The following is a 23,174-nucleotide window of genomic DNA, read 5'->3' as shown; positions in this document are numbered from 1 at the left end:
CTCTTCAGGGTCTTTGCACCTGATGCAGTGACAAGCAGGATCTGTGCTGCATTGGTAAATTACAAATCAAATAGTTTTTTTCTCCATCATTTAAGTTAGAGAAGGGGATGTGTTCCTATTTATGTTGGAAGATCCTGTTTTGTGAGCAGTTTTCAAAGTACCTGGAAATGTACACTGAGACACTGGAAGTCTCCCAGTCTTTGCCTGAATCTGACTAGCCAAAAAGCTTTATTCTCCAGAGATGTTTGTTTAATGGGGAAAGGAGATGGTAGGAAGAGTGGAAGGGGAAACCTGGGTAATTAGGGCCCTTAACTGAGATTCCACCTTAACTCACAGATTCCTAGATGGCATCAGGTTGGAAGGGACACTCAAAGTTCATCTTGTCCAACCTCCCTGTACTCAGCAGAGACACCTCTAACTAGATCAGGCTGTCCAGGGCCACACTCAGTCTGATCTTGAATGCCTCCAGGGTCAGGGCCTCAAACACATCTCTGAGCAGTCTGTTCCGGTATTACACCACTCCTGTTGTAAAGAACTTCCTCTTGATGTCCAACCTGAATCTCCCCTGCTCCAGTTTCAAACCGCTGCCTCTTGTCCCATCACTACAAGCCCTTCTATGGTGTCCTTCCCCAGCCTTCCTGTAGGTTCCTTTCAGATATTGAGATGCAGTCTCTCTGGAGCCTTCTCCTCTCCAGGCTGAACAGCACCAATTCTTTCAGCCTGTCTTGACAGGAGAGGTGCTCCATCCCTCTGATCATCTTGGTGGGTTTCTTTTTTTGTAGGTTTGTGCTTGAGATCCTTTATTCTTTTGCATTCTATCAGAGGTTATTATTTTATAAAGGAATCTTGAGTATCTAAATCAATTATATTTGGTGATGGCAGAGTGGATGAAGCTGATGCAATTTAGTCTTGAGATTTAGTGTATTTGGAGAGGTATGGGTACAAAAAATATTCAAAAGGGTTAAATATTAAAATGAGACCAGCTACTGCTTCCAGCACATCTGAGCATCTTGGTTAACTTTTGAATGCTTATGATAATTTTTGCAATAAATTATTTTTTATGCTTCAACTAGTTTTTAGGCTCCAAATTCACTCAAATTGTTGGTTTTTTTTTTCACTTTTTTTCTTGTCATTGTCACTCCATAGTACCTGGTTATGGATTATTATGTTGGAGGGGACCTGCTTACATTGCTCAGCAAGTTTGAGGACAGACTGCCTGAAGACATGGCTCGGTTTTATTTGGCTGAAATGGTGATCGCTATTGATTCAGTTCATCAGTTGCATTATGTTCACAGGTAAGTCATTTCTGCTCCAAATTCCTGCAGGAGTTAGAGGGAGTTTCTTGCTGGAGTGAAAATAATTCCTGTTAAAGAGTTTAAATTGGTAACAAGTTATTTGCTGTAATAGTAAGCATGACAGAACTGACCTGCCTACACCTTGTGATTAATGAGAGCTGGTGTTAACCTCGTACCGTATGGCCAGAGGCATGAATGAATGAAGTCGTCTGATGAATCTTATCTACTGGCATGTTTCGGAGTTGATGATCCATGATTTATACAAGCAAATCTGGAAACCTGCATGTAAACCTGATCAACTTGGACCAGGTTTATGGAAGGGTCAGAAGCTGTTTCTGAATTAATTTGCACAGAAGTTGGTGTGATCTGCTTAGGATTTTTTTTTCTTCACCATTTTCTTTTAGTCATAGTGAAATTATCTCTTAGCAGAACATCCTCACTTTGTCTTAATAAGTGGATACTTAATCTTGGTAAATAAAAAAAACAAAAGTGTGTTCTGTTCAAAGTAAAGTATTAAGTCCTGTAAGGTTTGTGAGGTCATGATTGGTTTTTCCACCACCCTGGCATCATCTTTTTGATGTCACAATCTTCACTGAATTCAATTGTGGCTCTTCTATGCAGAGGAAAAGGCTACCTTGCAAGAGGCAGAGGTTTCAAATGCAGTCAGTAGATGTCATTTGCTCTGATGGAAATAAACTTGGAGTAGTTCAAGCTGTGAGTTGTTTAAACTGGTAAGGTCATCCCTTGACTACTAGGTTCAGAGGGACATTGAAGTGCTGGAGCTTGTCCAGAGAAAGACAACCAAGGTGGTGAAGGGTCTGGAGAACAGGGCTGGCGAGGGGTGGCTGAGGGAACTGGGGTTGTTTAGCCTGGAGAAGAGGCTGAGGGGAGACCTCATTGCTCTCTACAGCTCCCTGAAGGGAGGTTGGAGTGAGCTGGGAGTTGGTGTCTTCTCCCTGGTATCAGGTGATAGAATGAGAGGAAATGGCCTGAAATTGTGCCAGAGGAAGTTTAGGTTGGAGATTAGGAAAACTTTCTTTCCTGTTAAGAATGGTCAGGCACTGGAACAGGCTGCCCAGGAGGTGGTGGAGTCACCGTTCTTTGAGGTGTTCAGGAAGCCTGTGGCCATGACACTTTGGGATGTAGTTTAACGGTTGCGCTGGCATTCAGTTGATGGTTGAACTCTATGATCTTAGGAGAGCTTTTCCAAATAAACCAGTTCTGTGATGCTATGATTAAATTGGCAGAAGGAGCTTGATCTACCTGTCTGTTGTCCTTGGAGTGGCCATTCATGCTTTTACTGTTCCCTTGGGGTTGCTTTGCTACAGAAAAGGTGGAGGTTTTGTCCAAAAGGTGTATTGTGGTTTGTCATTGTGTTGTGTCCTTTGAGATTGTAGCCTTTCATGAAAGAGCTGTAGCTGGCAGTGCTTTGATGAGGTGGTGCTAAGCTGCATGTTAGCATTTGGAATATTTTCAAGTCTGCCAGCTTTGCTCCAGATCTGTGTCTACCTGCCAAAGAGAGCTCTTTGTGACAATACTTTTTAGAGAAACCCAAGCTGAGCATTTTTCTCGAATTCTGAAGATTTCAGCTGTGTTGTTTCTGATTAATTGTTTGCTTCGGACCTGGTGTGAAAGTTTTTGTGTTCAGTGGAGTTTGGATCTCAATTTTAAAACATGTTTGTGGGTAAACTGTTGAGATGCCCACTTCCTTCTGCCTTTTTTTTGCCAAACAGATTAAAACCTTTGTAATTGAGCATTGTTAATGTGTTAATATGCAACAAATGTGATGTTTTAATCCTCAGATGGTTGTTGTCCCTATGATGAAATCGATGTCAGTATAAAACTGAGTGCAAATTAAGTAGCATTGCAGTTGAGACCAATATAGTAATTATTATGCTTGCATGTTTCTTACTGTGAGTGCTTAACAAACAAAAAGCTCTTATAGATTCCTAGCCTTTGATGGTTTGTGGCTTTGCCAGTGAAGTTTCCATGTATATGAAGTTCTAAATGCCATTTTGTCATTAATAGTGCTGTAATACAAGGGGTTGTTCTGCAACGATTGGGAACCTGAAAAGCACTTGAGTGTATGTGAAATGATCAGCCTTTGAAATGAGACCCATTCCACTGTTACTTTAATGTTTGCAACTGGTGAAGCAAAAGGAAAACAGAGCATCTGAAAGCCACTAATGTTCTGTTCTTGGAAGTTTTAGTTCTGATGGCTGCATCCTTTTTGGGAATGTATTGCTTCAGGATTTGATCTGAGGTTTAGCTACTCAACTAGAAACCATTGCTTTAGACATCTTTCATTCAGTGTTTTGTTTTGGTTTTTTTTTTGTCATACAATGAGGTAGCAGATTGTTTCATTTTGCTTAGTGACCCAGTTCTTTCAGCACAGATTTTTCATGTTAACAGATTCACAGATTGCATTGGGTTGGAAGAGACCCTCAAAGGTTGACTTGTCCAAACTGCCCCTGCAGTCAGCTGAGACACCTCCAACTAGATCAGGCTGCCCAGGGACACATCAAGTCTGATCTTGGATGTCTCCTGGGACAGGGCCTCAACCACATCCTTTGACATCCTGTTCCAGTATTTCACCACCCTCATTGTGCAGGACCTCCTTCTGATGTCCAACGTAAATCTGCCCTGCTCCACTTTCAAACCATTGCCCCTTATCTTACTACCACAGGCCCTTCTAAACAGTCCCTCCCCAGCCTTCCTGTAGGTTCCCTTCAGATACTTCTGATGTCATGTTGTTACTTAACAAGGTGGAAATTGAGGTGTAAAGTGATTGGGTTTGTTTAAATCCTTTTAAATACGAAGGAGTTCTTTTTAAGTAAAAAAGACTTTAGAAGACCTGGCTGTCACTGGAAGACATTTTTCCTGAGGATTGCAGAAGGCATTTGCTGGGCATGTACAAGTCCAGGGTGCAATGAATGTGCCACTGGTGGCTTTCCTTCTGCCTGTGTCTGCTGCTGCTGCCTTTAGTGCTGTCTTCTGAGGCAGCCCTTGCTTCGATAAGGCTGCATCTAAGTCTATCTCCGTCCCAGATTTTATTTAGGACATTCCAGCTTCCTGCACGGGACAAAATTCTGAGTGTTAATGCACTTAAGCAGTTTTCATCTTGATATTTTCTTTTCTTCATTGATTTGTTCTGTGCAGGACTGCACAGCAAATTTGCAGCTAGGGAGTGTTGAGCATTCAGACTTCTGATCTGCCAGACCACTGCACAGTCAGTCATTTAAAATAGCTTTCAGAGGTTGGCACACACCCACCTTAAACAGGCTTAGTTTTCTGTGGAATGGTAAAACAATCCTTCCTTACCTTCTGACAAAGAAAATATTTTGGAAGGCTTATGAAACACCTATGGTAATTATTGTTTTTGTTGGTGAAGTTTGTGGGAGGATAGTTAGTGCTACAGGGCAAGCTCTCAAGTTACATACATAGCAGATGTCATTTTCTGCTTGTGAAAAGATAGGCACACAAAGCACCAATGCATCAACTTCCCCAAGGGCTGAGAGTCTGCAAGCAGCTTCAGCAGAGGGCCACAAGATGATCAAAGGGCTGGAGCACCTCTGCAGTGAGGATAGACTGAGGGGCATGAGGTTGTTCAGCCTGGAGAGGAGAAAGCTCCAGAATTTAACAAGAGGTTTAACAAGACCAAGTGCCAGGTCCTACACTTTGGTTACTACCCCAAGCAATGCTACAGGGATGAGGAAGAGTGGCTGCAAAGCAGCCCAGTGCAAAAGGATCTTGGGGTACTGGTGGATAGATGTTTGTTCCCCTGTACTGGGCACTGGTGAGGCCACACCTTGAGTTCTGAGTTTGATTCTGGGTGCCACAGTGTAAGAAAGACATTGAGGTTGTGGAGTGTGTCCAGAGAAGAGCAGTGAGGCTGGTGAGGGGTTTGGAGGACATCATATGAGGAGTGGCTGATGGAGCTGAGGTGTTTAGTTTGGAGAGGAGAAGGCTGAGGGGAGACCTCATTGCTCTCTGCACTGGCCTGAGAGGAGGTTGAAGTGAGGCTGGTGTTGGTCTCTTCTCCCAAGTAACCAGGGATAGGGCGAGAAGAAGTGGGCTTAGGTGGTTCCAGGGGAGGTTTAGGTTGGATAACAGGGAAAATGTCTGTACTGAGAGAGTGGTCAGGGGTTGGAACAGGCTGCCCAGGGAGGTGATCGTCACCGTCCCTGGAGGTGTTCCAAAAGTTGTAGATTTATTGCTTCAGGGTACAGTTTAGTGGTCATGGCAGTTGGGTTATGATTTGACCTGATGATCTTAAAGGTCTTTTCCAACTTTAGTGATTCTATGAAACTGTGACCTTAGAGCTGCCTTCCAGTTCCTGAAGGGATCCTACAGGAAGTCTGGAGAGCAACTTCTCATAAGGATATCTAGAGACAGGAGAAGGGGGCTGTACACTGAGGAAGCTTAGGTTTAGACTGAACCTTAGAAAGAAGTTCTTCAGTATTAGGGTGGCAAGACTCTGATACAGACTTCCCAGGGAGTTTGTGGATGCCCCCTCCCTGGAGGTGTTCAAGGCCAGATTGGAAGAGGCCTTGGACAACGAAGTCTGGTTGAAAGGTGTCCCTCCCATGACGGGGAAGTTGGAGTAGATGATCTCTGAGGTCCCTTCCAACCTAAGGCATTCTAGGATTCTAATTGCCACTTTTAGCCTGAATGATTTCAGAATTCTAAACCACCTGATGCATTGTATTCCTCCCCTTCCATTTTCTTTATCATCATTTGAAATTTCAGTTGAGCTTCATTGGCACATTTGAGTTCTTAAAATACAGAGCAGCAGAATTCTCTGTGGGAGTGGCATCCTTTCTGAGAAGTACTGACCATAGTGGAATAAATCTGTTGGAGGCATAAAGGTGCTGCCTGTGCTTTATCAAGCCTCCTCTTTGCTTTTCACCAAAAAGACACTCTTTGTCCTCAGTAAAAATAATCTGGAGGACATCCCTAAGATTCTTACTGTAGTTAGCAGGCAGCTGGAATCTGGGATTCTTTGGAAGATGCGTTTCACTTTCAACTATAAGTTTCAGTGCCAGCATATCCATTTTTGACTTGCTGAATAAGTGGTTTTCTGCCTACTGGGTGTATCCCATCTTTCCTGATCATTAATTTGCTTAAGTGGAAAATTTGGGGGTGGAAGGCCCATCCTAGGGAGTTAGTTGCGTTGCACGGTGTGTCCGAGTCGAGTTGGCAGAAGGATGAGCCAAGCGCTGTGGCCTTTGGTAAAGTGAGCTGTTATTGTGGCTTTGAGAGAAAGCAACTGAGTATTTTAAGTGTTGACCAAGCTTTGCAGCAGACATGATGTTGAATGCACACCGTGAAGATGTCCTTACAGAGTGCTGAGAGTTCAGGAAATGGGGCTCGAAAAATAAAGGGGGGGAAAAAAACCCTTAAGGTTATTTTGATAGCCTGATGAAAATGTCTTGCTTTGAAATGTTGCATGGTTTAGTTTACGTGGAAGAGTGCAGGGCAGGACATTATTTTAGTGAGTAGTTGGTAAGGCAGTGCTTCCTTGCAGGGTATTTCTTCTGCAGGGTAGCCCTTGAGCAGCCGGCTCTAATGAAAGGTGCCCATGGCAGCAAGGTTGGAACTTAGATGATCTTTAAGATCCTTTCCAACTCAAACCATTCTGTGAATCTGAGAGCTCTGTGGGTCTAGGCTCTTGTGTTTGCTCCTCACGTTTCCCACTAAGGAGGAGCTGCAAGCAAAGGCCACCTTTGAGCTTTCCTTTTGCTGCCCCATGGCATTATGTGTTCTCAACACTGGCAGCTTCTCCCGTCGTGTCCCCTCAGGGTGGCACCCAACCTGCAGTGAGGACTGGGTGTGGTTAATGCTGTTTGGTAGGATTTCTCATGAAGCCTATGGTGACCCAATATTGTGAAATAAAAGACCCCTGGAGTGCCAGGTGCTGGTGGGTCACAGAGGCTGTATTCTCCTGTGGAAGGCAAATGGTCTATTACAGACTTGCATCTGGTGACAGTGAATGCTGTGCCATGACTGGCTGAGCTTGCACAGATCCACATTCTGTGTTACTTGAGCAGAAGGAATTTAGAAACCTTAACTTCAGTGACTTAAGTGATAGTAGCCTGGAGCAGTCCTTTCAGCAGAGATGCTTTTACAGACCTATCCTTTGGCCTTTTTACTCCTATTGTTCTCTCTTCAAGACCTAAACTCCAGACATCCCTTCTGCTCTGCTGAAACAAAGGTTTGTGGGCCAGTGCAGTGAACTGAGCAAAGACATTATCCCAACTTAGATGTGACTTTGTTTTACTAAGCTGGGTCATTTCTCCAGTCTGCTTGATGGAGAAGGAGAGGAGGAAATCACAGGTTCACAGATTGCATCTGGTTGGAAGAGACCCTCAAAAGTCATCTTGTCCATCCACTCAGTCAGCAGGGACACCACCAGCTACATCAGGCTGCCCAGGTACATTCTGGTTTGACCTTGAATGTCTCCAGGAATAGGGCCTAAACCACATCCTTAGCCAGCCTACTCCAGTATTTCACCACTCTCATTGTGGAGAACTTCCTCCTGATGTCCAACCTAAATCTCTCTTGCTCCACTTTCAAACCACTGCCCCTCATCCTATTGCCACAAGCCCTTCTGAACAGTCTCTCCCCAGCCTTCTGTAGATCCCCTTCAGATAGTGAAATGTAGATCTAAGGTGTCCCCAGGGCCTTCTCCTCTCCAGGCTGAGCAGCCCAAATTCTTCCAGATGTTAAGCTGCTCTGTGTTCATCACATTAAGCCCATTTTCCCCCCTGCATTTATTTTTACTTAAGATACCTGCTGCCACTGATGCCAGATACATTCAAATCTGTGATTTTTAAGAAAAAGAGACACAAGAAACAGTGGGAAATGTGGAATCTGAAATGTATTTAGCCATAATACTTTTGAAAAGAACCCCTTCCCCTTCTAACATCTGCTTCCTAAGGAGGGAAATGTTTGATGATTATCGGTTGGGGAAGGCCAGCAAGAAAAAAAGAGTGCCCCACTGTTCATTCTGGTGAGCCCCCACCACTTCTTTAGCTAGGACAATTACTCCTTTATTGGAAAGAAGACTCACAGGAGAAGAAGGAATTAGTAGATGAAGATTTTCTCTTTTTTCCTATAGATCAGTATATGTTCTGGGTGCAGTTGCCTGAGAGGCAGATGGCTGTGAGTGCTCTTTTAGGTGGTTTGTAATCCTGTTTAGGTAGGAATTCTGTATAGCTGTCATAAACCAGGAGTATATAAACCTTCCTGAAAGAGAAAATGAGAGAGAGACAGACAAGAAATAAACATTTGATTGAAAAGGGTCTTTTTTAACCTTGTTTTTCGTGGGAAAATTCTTAATGCCATCAGTGTTATGTTAAAAACAAAACAAACCCTCCCAAGCCAACCAAGCAAAACAGCAACAAAACCAACCAAACAAAAAGCCATCAAAAATCAAAACAAATTAAATAAACCCCCCTAACCCAAACAAAACCTGGTCTTGCTTTCCAGTGAAGGCTGAATTCGATGTAACTTTCCAAGAGGTCCTGCTGCCTCTGTCATGCAGATTGATTGGACTTCTTGGTGTTTGCTATGTTAGAACTGCCAGAGCTCTGATACCAGTTCTCTTTCAGCATCTTAAGAAGTCAGAGGTGTTTTCAGAACTTAGTAACTCCTTCTGAAGGCAAAACATACCCATTTGCAAGCTGATTTTATGTGAGTTAAGCTATAATTTTACACTCATTCTTCTCTGATTATATCAGACCTGGAAATACTTTCTCCTACTAGTTACTTTGATATCCAAAATCAACACCAGGAAAGTAGGGCAAAGAATTTTCCTTATTTTTGAATTTGTAGTCCTACTGACCTGTGGTTCTAAGAGTGTACTTCACTTGGAGTATACAGTTGATAATTAGCTTTTGGTGGTTTTGTTCATGCTGTGGTTCAGAACAATGTAGGCAGAAGTGAGGATGGCAGTTGTGTGATGGAGTCTTTGTTATATTTGTGGCAGAGAGGGAGATCATCTGCTCAGTCTTCTACACACTTTCCACTTCACTATGGGTTTCTGAACACAGTATTTATCTCATAACTACCTCCTTTCATTCTATCTCAGATTTTAATTTGTTAACACCCTATGTGCTCCTCGAGTTGCTCCTTGGAATGCCTTCATTTTATTATACAGTTATGGCCCCTTTGCTTCTTTCTTTTTATTTGAAATACAGATTCACAGGTTGCATTGGGTTGGAAGGGACCCTCTAAAGTCATCTTGTCCAAGCCCTCTGCTCTCAGCAAGGGACACCTCCAACTAGATCAGGTTGCCTTGGTTTTGAATGTCTCCAAAGAAACTACAATTATTTGTAAGCAGTCTCTCCCCAGCCTTCCTGTAGGTGCTCTTCAGATACTGAAATGCATCTCTGAGGTCTCTCTGGAGACTTCTGTTCTCTGACTGTCTTTGGGAAACTCTAGCAGGTCCATGTCTTTTTTGTGTTGGGGGCCCCAGATCTGGACACAGTGCTGCAGGCAAGGTCTCCGCAGAGCAGAGGGACAGAATCCCCTCTCTCCATCTGCTGGCCACTCTGCTTTTGATGCAGCCCAGGCTGCCATTGGCCTTCTGGGATGCAGATGCACATTGCTGGCTCATGTGCAGCTTTTCATGCACCAGCACTCCCAAGTCCTTCTCTGCAGAGTTCATCCCTCAACCTGGACTGATACTGAGGGTTGCCCTGACCTAGGTGCAGGACCTTGCACTTTGCCTTATTTAACCTCATAATCAAAGAACTGGAGCACCTGCCCTATAGGGACAGGCTGAGAGAGCATGTTTCTAGTATTTGAGAGGGGCCTACAAGAAAGCTGAGGAGGGACTTTGTGCAAGGGCTTGTAGTGACAGGATGAGAGGGAATGGATTGAAGCTTGAGAAGGGCAGAGTTAGACTGGAGATCAGGAAGAAATTCTTTCCAGTGAGAGTGGTGAGGCACTGGAGCAAGTTGCCTAGGCAGGTTGAGAGGTTGCCCCAAACCTGGAGGTATTCAGGGCCAGGTTGGATGAGGCCTTGAGCAACCTGGTCTAGAGGAAGGTATCTCTGCCTATAATAGGGGGTTAGAACCAGATGATCTTTAATGTCCCTTCCAATTCAAACCATTCTGTGAATCGTATGAAATAACTTTGTCTGCAGTTAAGCTGTTCTCCAGTGAGTATTTGCCTCTTCCATTTCCAGAAGAGTTGATGTATCTTTAAAGAGCCTACTAGATTTTAACTTCTTACATGACAAAAAGTAGGTCACTGAACGTCCTGCAAATTAAAGTACTGCTTACAAAGCAGATGCTTGTGTAAGGTCATGCTTGGTTCAGTTATAGAAGACTTCATAGTTGGGGTCACAGAGACAGGACCTTGTGGGGCTTTATCTGCAGACTTGTATTAAAGTCTGTATTGACTCAGGTGCTGTGATGTTTATGCTGTTCACTTTTCCTTTATTAGCTCTTGAGGGGCAGCCTTTTAGCATTTCCTTCTGCTTCAGGAAACTGTGATATTACTGCCACTGTAACTCTGGAGTTTTTAATCAGATTCAGTGTCCAGAATCCAGGAGAAGGGCATTAGAAAGGTACAAAAGAAAAAAACACAGGTTTGAACAGAAGGAAAATAAAGGGATGGAGAGGCTAAAATGTGTTTTGGTGTAATGGTAGTGAAGTTTTGGTTTTCTCATATAGGAAATCTTTTGATTTAGATTGGTTGTTAGGAAGAAATTCTTCCCAGTGAGGGTGGTGAGACATTGGAGCAGGTTGCTCAGAGAGACTGTGGATGCCCCCTCCCTATAAGTGTTCAAGTCCAGGTTGGTTGAGGCCTTGAGCAATCTGTTATAGTAGAAGGTGTCCCTGCCCATGCCAGGGGGATTGGAACTAGATGATCTATAAGGTCCTTTCCAACCCTAACAGCTCAGTGATTCTATGAACTTCTAATTTAACACTTTTGAGTAAAATTTCCACTTAGTGTTCTACTCAGACATTTCCTGAAGCAGATGAGGTAGAAGAGGTGTCCAAGGAAAGTTGTTGCATTAACTCTGTTCATGCATCACATGAATAAATGATTTTTAGATGTAAGTGGTCTGCTTGCTAGTTTTAAGTTTTAAACTGCATTTCTTAGCTGTCCAAAAATTACTTCTCAGTTTGATTTTCAGAGAGAGGAAAGCAATGCTTGAGTCTCAGCCAGACAGCAGTGATTAGTGCAGACATTAGTCAAGTCTCATAAGTTCAGATGTCGATCAAAGAGAAGCATCAAAACTGACTCAAGCTACTGGCCATGCAAGTTCTGAAATGCACTTTCTGCAGCATTATCTACAGCCAAGGACTTCCTGTCAGGCTCCTGTTAGCTGTTAGGTGCACAATAGACAACTAATTCTGCTGAACAGGCAAGCAACAATGAGATTACCAGTTGGGCAAAGGACTGAAATAGCAACTTTGATCCTCCAGCCACCAGCTATAGAAATGGAGGAGGATGCTAGGCAGAGACACATAGGGGAGAAGGAAACAAGAAGGCAGCATCATGAGTGGCTTCTAGGGGCTGAGGAGGGTTTTTTGGTGCTTTTTAGTATTCCTAAATAACTTTGTTTGAAGGTAATAGCCTGTAACTTCCTTTGAAAATGCAAATTCTACTTCAGGTTTCACTGCTTATTTGAATCACTCTTTAAGACAAGCACTTGTAAGCATCTCAAATCAATCATCTTCATCTCTGAGAAAACATCAGTGGTGCTGTGAAGCTCATTGGTTCCTTCTCTAGTCACTTCTCACAGATTCTTAGAGGGCATCAGGTTTGAAGGGACCCTCAAAGCTCATCTTGTCCAATCCCAGCACTCAGCAGGAACACCTCCAACTACATCAGGCTGCCCAGGGACACATCAAGTCTGATCTTGAATGTCTTCAGGGACAGAAGGTGTCCCACTTCCAATACTGCATCCAGTTTTGGTGTCCCTGTCATAAGAAGGATGTAGAGCTGTTGGATTGAGTCCAGAGGAGGGCCGCATAGATGATGCAAGGGCTGGAGCACCTCTGCTGTGAGGACAGGCTGAGAGAGTTGGGGTTGTTGAGCCTGAAGAAGACTCTGAGGAACCTTAGAGCTGCCTTCCAGTACCTCGGGGTATCCTAAAGGAAGGCTGGAGAGAGACTTTTTGTAGTAGTGTCTTGAGACAGGACAAGGAGGAATGGTTTTAAGCTGAGGGAGAGTAGGTTCAGACTGGATCTTAGGAAGAAGTTCTTCAGTGTGAGAGAGTTACGAGACTCTGGAATAGATTGCCCAGAGAGGTTGTGGATGCCCTCTCCCTGGAGATGTTCAAGGCCAGATTGGATGAGGCATTGGACAGCCAAATCTAGTTGAGAGGCATCACTGCCCATGGCAGGGGTGTTGGAATAGATGATCTCTGAGATTCCTTCCAACCTAAGCCATTCAATGTTTGTAGGGAGTACAATGATGTATTTGCACTAAAGAACATGATCAACCTGGAGGAAACAAAAGAGATTATCCTAAATTTATGTTTTTCATTTCAGGATTGGTAGGTTCTTTGCTCTCTGCTGTTCTACTTTTTCCTCACTAGGAATGAGTCTTCTTTGCTATTAGCATTTAACCTATATATTCTTAATTTAGGGCACACAGTTAAGTAGAAGACATATTTGGAAAACTCATGCTTTTGTCTGCTGCTCTTCAGTAGCCTCCCCCCTCCACTTTTCCTTCTTTTGTGTTTCTTTGAAGGGGGTGGATATTCATACTGACATTGGCTTCCATTAAAGAAAGAGGAAGCACAAATATCTGTGTCACTGCTGAGTAAACCTTTATTGGGTGAAGGAGGAAGAAAGCAAAGCATCTGTGCAGCACATTAAATGGCTATGTAGCAGTGTTGTTTTCTGAAGCACTCGTCTTCCTGCTGGGCAGTCTGTGAAAACTAAAGGCAGACTGGCCTGGGGGAAGAACAGGAAAAGAGAGAGAGTAGCACAGTGCTTCTAACCATCTTGCAAGAGCTAGGGCAAGTATTGGATGTATAGGTTTCTTCTCTTGGAAATAGCATTGCTTTTCTTTTCAGTGTAGGCCATTTAGTTGAGTTGGGTTGTTTTTTTTAAGCCTCCAGGGTTTACTTTGCAGCTTTGTATCTTATCTTTGCTCTGTTTCTCACATAACTTTGGGAACATTTACCAGTTTCTAAAATTTGGTGTGATGTCCTCCCTATTCCTTTGTATTTTATGTGCCTTAGAAAAATGGAGAAATTATTTTGGAGTGTTTCTTTCCTTTCCCTTTAATATGTTTTTTATAGCTTTGTGGTGGTTTTTATTGCTGATGAGGTACATTGGTGGGAGAAGGGATAAGATCAACTTCTTATTAAGGCTGTATATCCTTTCTTGGGCAGATTGAAAAGCATTGAGTGATCATAGAATGGTCTGGCTTACAAGGGACCTCCAATGCTCATCTAGTCAGCTCCTTTGCAGTCAGCAGGGACATCCTCCACTAGAACGAGTTGCTCAAGTCCTTGTTGAGCCTTACCTTGAATATCTTCAGGGATGGGGCTTCAACTTACTTTGCTGAGCAATCTGTTCCAGTGTTCCACCACCCTCATGGTGTAGAACTTATTTCTAACATCCAATCTAAATATGCTCTTCTCTAATTTCAAACCATTGCCTCTTGTCCTAACACTGCAGGCCTTTGTAAACAATCCCTCTGCATCCTTCCTGTAGTCCACTTCATTACTGGAAGGCTGCTATTAGGTGTCCCTGGAGCCTTCTCTTCTCCAGGCTGATCTGGTGATCTCTTAGAACTCCTTTCTGTACAAACCTCCCTTTTCTTCACTTCCCAAAGCTTTTGGTGTGCTAGTATCTGTGTATTTATTCCCACAGCAAGATAGAAAAGGACTAGGAAAGTATTGCCATGGGAAGCAGTCTGGACTGAGCAGGTTTATTTGTTCCTTCAGTAGTCCCAGAGATTTTCCAGTGATTGGCAGCTAGCAGCTCCCTGAGCTGGAGGTGAAAGCACTTACAAATATCCCTGATAACTAAAAAACATCTGTGTGTCTTAGATACATTTCTGTAAGAAAACATTAAAACAGGTTGCCCAGGGAGGTTGTAGATGCCCCCTTCCTGGAGGTCTTTAGGGCCATGTTGGTCGAGGCCTTGAGCAACTAGGGCTAGTGGAAGGTGTCCCTGCCTATGGAAGGGGGAGGTTGGAACTAAATGATCTTTAAGGTCATTTCCAACCCAAACCAGTCCATGAATCTATGCATCTTTGAAAACTCATTACATTGTCCAGACAGTTTCTCAGTGAACATTCTTTTGTGAATTGCTCACCAGAGAGGTGATGGAGTGACCATCCCTGAAGGTGTTCAAGAAATGTGTGGACGTGGCACTGTGCTACATGGTTTAATGGCCATGGTAATTTTGGGTTGATGGTTGTACTGGATGATCTCAGAGGCCTTTTCCAACTAAAACAATTCTGTGATTTGATGGGGATGGAGAAAAAAAATAAAGGAAAAATGCTTGACTGCCATTGCCAAAACCAATCAAATTCTGAGTTTGTTTCTGAAATCATCGCACAGATCCACAGAATGGTCTGGGTTGAATGTGACCTCCAAAGGTCAGCCATGTGTGGTTGTACTGAGATACAGAGAGCATCTATCTAAAATGAGAACCAGCAAGGAGGAAAACATCTATCTGCCTAGAAATGTGTTAAGCTTTTTTAGCACAGGTAGTAATTTACAGTCCAGCAGCTGGGTATATTCTGGATTCCTCTTTAGCCTTTTCCTTCAGGATGCCTTTGACAGATGGCACTCACAGATGGGCACAACATTCTTAAGGAGCTTATTCTTTCTACTCCTTTACCCGCCAGTAACACAGGGTACTATTAGAAATGTAAAAGCTTTGACATGAATTAGCCTTACTTAGCAGCCCTTAATTTTTTAATCTTTAGAGTATGCTGCAGGGTAGTGGTTGTAGAGTTCTTAATCTGTTTACTTAAGTTCTTAGAAGCCCAAGTGGGAATTCCAATAAAGTTGACGTGGCAAAGCATGGGAAATACACAGGCTTTCAAATTGTCTTGATAATGTTTTTATGCCCATCTTTTAGAGGAAAGCTGTAAATGATGTGTGAAAGAGTACCCAAACCCAATTCTGTCAACTGAAGTTCCCAGAGTTCAAACAAGTCTCTATTCCATGGCATCCATTGAAATATTAAATGAATAAACCTAATATTTAAAGCTGTCTGGTCAATAAAACTTTGTTACTACAGCCATCATCTTAAATTAAGGTTATTGTTGTTCTAGTTATCATTGTAAAACAGCATCTAATAGACTGCCACAGAAAAAAATAAAGAGAGCAAACTGTGTTCCAGATCCTGGAATATACTTCTGGGACAGTTGTGTGCTTAGGTGGTGTTGTTTCTCAGTATTCAGGCAGCTCTGGTCTTGAAGTCCAGGGCCATGACTCCCTCAGGTGTTGACTGAAACAGCCCTTTTCCCTGAATGTTGTTGGTGTGGAGTTTCTGTTGAGGAATGTGAAGCCATAAGCAGAATGATCCCATCCAAAAAAAGCATTGTGACAGCTGGGCAGGTTAGAGGTGAAAACAGTCAGTGCCCTCTGCCAGGTATTTGTAGCTCATTAAAAACTGGGAGAACACCAGATGGAGGTGGAGAAGTCAAAGCAGGTTTGGTTCTTTCTTTGTTTGGTTGTTTCCTTTCTAAATGCTCTGTAAATTGAAGGTACCCAACTCTTCCTTCACAAATAGTACATAACCCACTGTGACAAAACTTCTGGTTCAAAACCATGTTGTTTGAGTTGGTTTGGTTGTTTGTTTTTTTTCCTCTTCAGAGACTCTCTGATGTAGGTGGCATGCTAGCTGAGCAGCTCACTCCTCACCATTGTATTAGGAAGAAATTCTTTACAGTGGGAGTGGTGAGACACTGATACAGGTTGCCTAGGGAGGTTGTGAATGCTCCATCCCTAGAGGTGTTCAAAGCCAGGTGGGATGAAGCCTTGAGCAGTCTGGTTGGCTGGGAAGTATCTCTGCCCATGGCAGTTGGGTTGAACTAAATGATCTTTATGGTCCCTTCCAACCAAACCATTTTACGATTCTGTGATTTTCAGTTTGGTTGATTTTTAATTTTTTTTAATAGAATCATGGAATCACAGAATAGTTGGAAAGGACCTCCAAACTTCTTCTAGTCCAACCCCTCTGCAGTCAGCAGGGACATCCTCCACTAGATCAGATTGTTCAAAGCCTTGTTGATCCTGACCTTGAATATCTCTGGGGATGGTGCCTCAACTACCTCCCTGGACAACCTGTTGCATTCTTCCACCACCCTCATAGTGCAGAACTTGCTCCTAAGATCCAATCTAAATATGCTCTTCTCTAATTTCAAACCATTGCCCCTTGTCCTGCCACTGCAGGCGTTTGCAAACCGTGCCTCTGCAGCTTTCTTCCCCTCACATCAGTACTGGTAGGCTGCTCTAAGATCTCCTCAGAGCCTTCTTTATTTCAGGCTAAACTGCTGGAGGTCCCTCAGCCTGTCCTTGTAGGAGAGGTGCTCCAGCCCTCTGTTTTGTTAACTAGAGCCTCTTTCATTTCAAGTTGATGCTATGTTTTCTCTGTAGGCAGTTAGTTGTGTTCAAGGTATAATGTAAACACTTGCTTTGCACCCTCTTGCTGCAAGTAGCTGGGTTCTGAAGTACCGTCAATAAGCAGACATTCATGATGTAAATCCTTTTCTTTTGCACATTTTAGTGTACTCTGTTGTAGTGCCTGTGTGTTCCTGAGAATAGTCTTTCATAATAATAAAATGGCATGCATAAGGCTCCTGCAAATATACAAATGATTTAGCTCAGGAAAGCACAGAAAAGTAATCCATGCACTGGCATACGAAGTGTGTATAAATCCAGGCCAGAAGAGTGCCCAGTTTGCATCCACTAAATCCCATCTATATTTTTTACCACCTGGAAGTCTTCCTATAAACCTTTCCTTGCTGTTGTTTGTTTTATAAAATGAATAAATGAATGGTCTTCCTTTGCTTGTCAAGTACAGTGAGCTTCGATGTGGTTGACTACTTCAGTATTTGAGGAGGACCTGCAGGAAGGCTGTGGAAGGACTGTTTAGAAAGGCTTGTAGTGGTAGGATGAGGGCCTGTGGTTTGAGACTGGAGCAGGGGAGATTTATTTTGGACATCAGGAGGAAGTTCTGCACAATGAGAGTGGTGAAATACTGGAGCAAGATGCTTAGACATGTGGTTGAAGCCCCTTCCCTGCAGACATTCAGGATCAGCCTTGATGGGGCCCTAGGCAGCCTGATCTAGGTGTCCCTGCTGAGTGCAAGGGAGCTGGACAAGATGACCTTTGAGGGTCTCTTCCAACCCCATGCAGTCTGTGAATCTGTGACCAGGCAGTGAGGTTGAGGACAGTCTTCAGTTAAGAAGAGAGATATCAGATGAATTTAGGATAATCTCTGAGGCTCTCCCTGATTTGAGAGGCAAACCACACGCTGAGGTTGTATTTCAGTAGAGTATCCATTTGACATGATCTGGCAACAAGTGTAAACTCTTTTTGAAACTGCCCCATGAAAGAAAGACTGTGTTGGGGCAACAGCTGTGGTGCTGGTGGCTGCTAGACTTAAGAGGCACAAGGACTGGTATGCTGTCCTCTGCCTTGGCCACAGATTTGTGTGCAAAGTGCCCTCATAGCCAGGAAAAACCTGTGTGCCGGAGCAGTGGTGTGAGTGGCTCCTCCTGTAGTGTTTATCTGATGCTCGAGGCCAGTCTTGCCAGCATTTGCTGTCTTAATGGGGTCAGCAGTGTCAAAGGCTGACCTTGGTTACTGAGCATTTTGAGATGGCAGAGGCTCTCTGTCAGACTTCAGAGCAGAAAAGATAAGCTTTTCATTTGAACAAATTTGTTAGATCTGACTACTACTAAACGTCAAGACATGATCAAGGCAGCTTTGTGGTTTACTTGTCATATCCTTCTAGGGTTGAAAGAGAGACTGCCAATTTTTGCTTTGTGAAATGCAGTTTCCAGTACAAAACTGGGCCCAGCATGAGTACTAAGGCTAGAGTCAACTTCTGTCTTGAGGTACAAGAACTCAGAAGTATAGATATGACATAGAGTCTTGCATCTGGGAAAAGAACAACTCCACAGACCAGGGTAGGTTGGGGACTGACTTGTTAGAGAGCAGCATAGGGGAAAGGGACATGGGGGTCCTGGCGGACACAAAGATGCCCATGACCCAGTAATGTGCCCTTGTGGCCAAGAAGTCCAATGGCATCCTGGGGTGGATTAGAAGGAAGGTGGTCAGTAAGTTTGTGAGAGATTCCCCTGCCCCTCTACTCTGCCCTGGTGAGGCTGCATCTGGAATATTGTGTCCAGTTCTGGGCCACTCAGACACTTACAAAGAAGAATTTTTCAAGTTACCTTTTATAGTTTTGGGGTTTTTTTTTTGCAGAAGAGGGATAATAGATATACACAACTTAAAAATTACAGATTCACTGAATGGTTTGGGTTAGATGTGACCTTAAGATCGTCTAGTTCCAACCCCCCTACCATAAACACAGAAACACCTCCCAATCAACCAGGTTGCCCAAGACCTCATTCAACTTGACCCTGAACACCTCCAGGGAGGTAGTGTCCCCATCCTCCCTGGGCAACCTCTTCCAGTGTCCCAGCACCCTCACTGTAAGGAATTTCTCTTTGGTTTAGAACTGTTAGCATGTTTAAGAGATCCATTATTAGAAAGCAAATCCACATGCACAAAGGCCAGAGGGATCCATTTTACTAAGGCAAAGGAGTTCTAGGACATGAAAATATGATGTGGTGGAACATATATTTGTAAGCCAGGAACTGCACTCAGTTGAAGTGTTCAGGAATGAGTATCAGTGCCTGAACAAACTCAAGATGTATATATGTTGGCTGACGTACTCAGTCCCTGTTGTTTGTTATTATTTCCTTTATTAGCATTTGAAATTCCTAAGGAACATTGGATACCATAAGTTGAATGCTGTGTTATGTCCTGAATACTTGTCTGAGTGGCAGAAGGAAAGGCTGTAAAGGACTAGGAGAGGACCTGGAGAGGCCAGCTAATACTTTTCTTCTGCTGCAAGGCAAGACCAAACTGTAGCTAAACCATTCTTGATATTTGTTTGCCTGATGAGTTCTTAACAAACCCACAGTGCTGGAGAAGGTGAAATTTCCCTCAGCAATTTGTTCTGATGTCCTACTGTTGTTGTTATGAAAATGTTTTCTAGTGTTTCACCTACCTATCTTGCACTAGGAATGAAATTCATTCTTTTGTGTGTTGCCCACATTCAGTGTGGATGAAAATTGGCCTCAGTCTTTTTTATCAGTGGATACCTTAGATCTGTAGTGCAGGTTCTTTGCAGTGAAGGAGGAATGTGCTTAGCTTATTTTTAATGGACACAAGTTCTCACAAGGGATTGAAAAAGTGCACTTGGTGGATTGTGTTGCACATCTACTGCATCTAGGATGTGAAACTTGGTTTTCTCTACTGTCTTTCCACTGGTTTTGTGATCTTGCTAAAGATAAAACTTGGTTAAGATCATAGAGTGGTTTAGGTTGGAAGGGACTTCAAACATCATCTAGTTCCAACCCCCCTGTCATGGGCAGGGACACCTCCCACTACAACAACTTGCTCAAGGCATCATCCCACCTGGCCTTGAAACACCCCTAGGAAGAGCATCCACAACCTCAACCTCCTTGGACAACCTGTTCCAGTGTCTCAGCACCCTCACTGGAAAGAATTTCTTCCTAATCTCCAGATTAATTCTGCCCTCCTCAGGCTTTGATCTATTCTCTCTCATCCTACCACTACAAGCCCTTGTCAAAAGTCCCTTCCCAGCTTTCGTGCAGCCCCTTTCAGGTACTGCAAGGCAGCTCTAAGATCTCCCTGGAACCTTCTCTTCTCCAGGCTGATGAGCCCAGTATTTCAGTACAAATACAAACTGCACATGCTGCTCAGTAAATAATGACCACATCACAGATCTAGAATCTTCATTGCTTTTGTCTAGTTGCTTTCACCTAGTAATTGATGGACGTCTACCCACTGACTTTATTGAGACTTAGCTACATCCCCTGCTGCTGAGAGCAATGAGATTCTTTCAGTAGTGATGAGTTACTGGGTGTTTCTGGAACAACACACCTGTAATGACTGTATGTCAAGAGTTAATGAGAAAACTGGGGACTTTACATTAATAAAATACTGGTAAGGAAAAAAAAGTTGAACCTTTTAATGGTAATTTTAAAACAAGATTGCTGATAGCATTAATTTTATTCACATAGTTGCTTTGCTTAGAAGCGACTTTAGACGTTGCTTTTGCCAAGGTTATGTCCTCACTAAGGATGATACTGTGTTCTGAAGGAATTTAGGGTAAAAAATCTAGGCAAACCAAAATAGTGTCTTGGTTGTATTTTTTTTAGAGTAGGTAACCATCCTATGAATCTCAGAACCTGGCAGAGGATACCATTTCTTGTTCTAAGAGTGGATAATTGTAGTGTTCAGTCGTTGACTATTCCTTGATTGCAAGGCTACTAATCCTTTTGCAGCTGCAAGCTTTTAATTTGTAATTTTAATTTTGTTTACTAAACAAACATGATGCAACTGTTTGGGTGCTGTGTAAATCATAAGGTGGTGATGAGGCTGCATCTGGAATATTCTGTCTGCCCCTCAGTTCAAGAAGGACCTCAAGGAACTACTTGAAAGAGTTCAGCACAGGGCCACAAAGATGCTGAAGGCAGTGGAACATCTTCCTGCTGAGGAAAGGCTGAGGCAGCTGGGGCTCTTTAGCTGGGAGCATAGGAGCCTGAGGGGTGACCTCATTCATGTTTATAAAGATGTGCAGGGCAGTGTCAGGAGGACAGAGCCAGATTCTGCTCAGGGATGTCCAGTGGTAGGACAGGAGGCAATGGATGCAAGATGAAGCAGAAGAGGTTCCACAGGAACATAAGGAAAAATTTCTTCCCTGCAAGGGTGGCAGAAGCCTGGAGTTGTGGTGATTGTGAAGTCTCCTTCTTTGGAGACCTTCAAAACCCACCTGGGTGTGTTTCTATGTGATTCTCCTCTGGCGTGGAGTTTGGCCTGGATGATCTTTTGAAGAGCCTTCCTATCCCTGTCTGTGATTCTGCAGTTCTTTGAATTCAATTGGAATAAGCACTTTTTGGATTCCACCCAGAAGTGGAGGAGTGTCTGTTTAGGAGAAGGCATAGCAGAGTCTTGATAAGAGGCACAGCTAATGAGGTCTAACATACCGCAGTTTTCTCATGCTGCTATCTTGTGCAGCCTATCTTATTGGGATTACTAAGGGATAACTGCCCACTGCCCAAATCTCATTTGGCTCAGTGCACACTGACCTTTCTGCCAGATGGATCCTATTCCTAGTTTTTCCCCCTAGAAATAAAGTGTAGTTGGCAGAATATGGCAACTTTGACTTTGATATAAACCAGTACACTGAAATGGAAAACAGAAATAAGCTCCTGGATATCCATATCCATAGGTTTTGACTTGAGAGGAGGGGGAAGCATCAACTGACTGGCGTTCCTGATGGAAGTTCAGCAGCTGCCTCATTCTGCGTATCTGAAGCAGGCTGTCAGTGTGGTGTTGCTGGACTATCTTAATAAAAACTTCACAGGCACCAAATTTCCTTTCTTTGGAGTGCTGCCAAAACCAAATGTCTTCACTTTTTTTATCGTCAGTGTGGCATTTCTGCATGAGGAAAAGAGGAGCGTGGAAGAAAAGTCTTCCTGAAACAACAGAAGGGAGTGCAATGAACACTTTGCCAAACTTCTGTCCTGACTAAGGATAATCCTGTGTTCTGAAGGAATTCTGGATAAAAACTCCAGGCATTCTGGCAGTTAGGGTTTTTTTCCAGTAGGTAACCTGGCAAAGCATAAGCTCTCTTGTTCTAAGAGTAGCTAATTATAATCACTGATGTCTGCTTTTAACATTTTGAGTTATAATTTTGGGGAATGCTCTTGCATGGATAATGAGAAAATAATGTGCTCTGAAATCCTCCATTAGTAATAAGTTGTCTGGATCAGTTTCTCTGTGCCAGCAGTTACACCTGAAACTAATCTAATAGTTTGTTTTTTTTTTTTCTTTAATCTGATGATATTTTAAATTGCACTGGTAGCATTAAAAAGAAAAAAAACCAACAAGCAACAACAACAAAACCCTAACCTCTAAAACCCAACAAATAAACCCACAACTGTTCATTTGGAGAGTTCACCGAAAAATAAGTTGGTGAAATCTGTTCATTCTTTATTCTTCAAGGACAGCAAGTGACCTGCTTAGGAAAATTAATTCATTTCCATGCTTTTCTAATGTTAACATTAGAAATAATGATTTGTTTTCCAGGTTAACCTTTTCTTATCCAATGGACTAAAATAAACTGATAGCTCAGCTATCAAATTGTTCCTTTGGGCAATGGCATCCTGAGCTGCATCGAAAGATGTGTGGCCAGCAGATCCAGAGAGGTGATTCTGCCACTTTGCTCTGGTGACACCTCACCAGGAGGCTCTGTAGCCCTCAACTCAAGAAAGACATGAACCTCATTCAGTGAGTCTGGAGGAGGGCCACAATGATGATCGGAGGTTAAAGCACCTCTGCAACAAGGATGGGCTGAGGGATCTGAGGTTGTTCAGCCTGGAGAAGAGGAGGCTCCAGGGGAGACCTAATAGTAGCCTATCAGTACCTGAATGGAGTTATAAGAAAGCTGCAGAGGCGTTGCTTATGAAGATCTGGGGTGATAGAAAGAGGGGAGATGGCTTCAAACTAGAGATTTAAGTTGGATGTTAGGAACAAGTTCTTGGCTATGAGGATAGTGGAACACTGGAACAGGTTGCTCAGGGAGGTGGTTGTGGTTCTATCGCTGGAGATACTCAAGG

General features: G+C 43.3%; 1 protein-coding gene across 11 annotated transcripts in view; it reads left to right on the top strand.

The window, feature by feature from the left end:
- Positions 1-23,174, top strand: part of CDC42BPA (CDC42 binding protein kinase alpha) — a 212,916-nt gene that overhangs the window by 88,353 nt on the left and 101,389 nt on the right. For all 11 annotated transcript variants that reach the window (XM_064164331.1, XM_064164325.1, XM_064164330.1 and 8 more), the window contains exon 6: positions 1,147-1,295. In XM_064164331.1, coding sequence (XP_064020401.1) covers positions 1,147-1,295 — 149 coding nt within the window. The remainder of the gene's footprint in view (positions 1-1,146; positions 1,296-23,174) is intronic.

Source organism: Pogoniulus pusillus, chromosome 25, assembly GCF_015220805.1.
Source record: "Pogoniulus pusillus isolate bPogPus1 chromosome 25, bPogPus1.pri, whole genome shotgun sequence".
In the NCBI taxonomy this organism is placed as follows: Eukaryota; Metazoa; Chordata; class Aves; order Piciformes; family Lybiidae; genus Pogoniulus; species Pogoniulus pusillus.
Note: the sequence above shows the minus strand (reverse complement) of the source record. Positions and strands in the feature narration are given on the sequence as shown.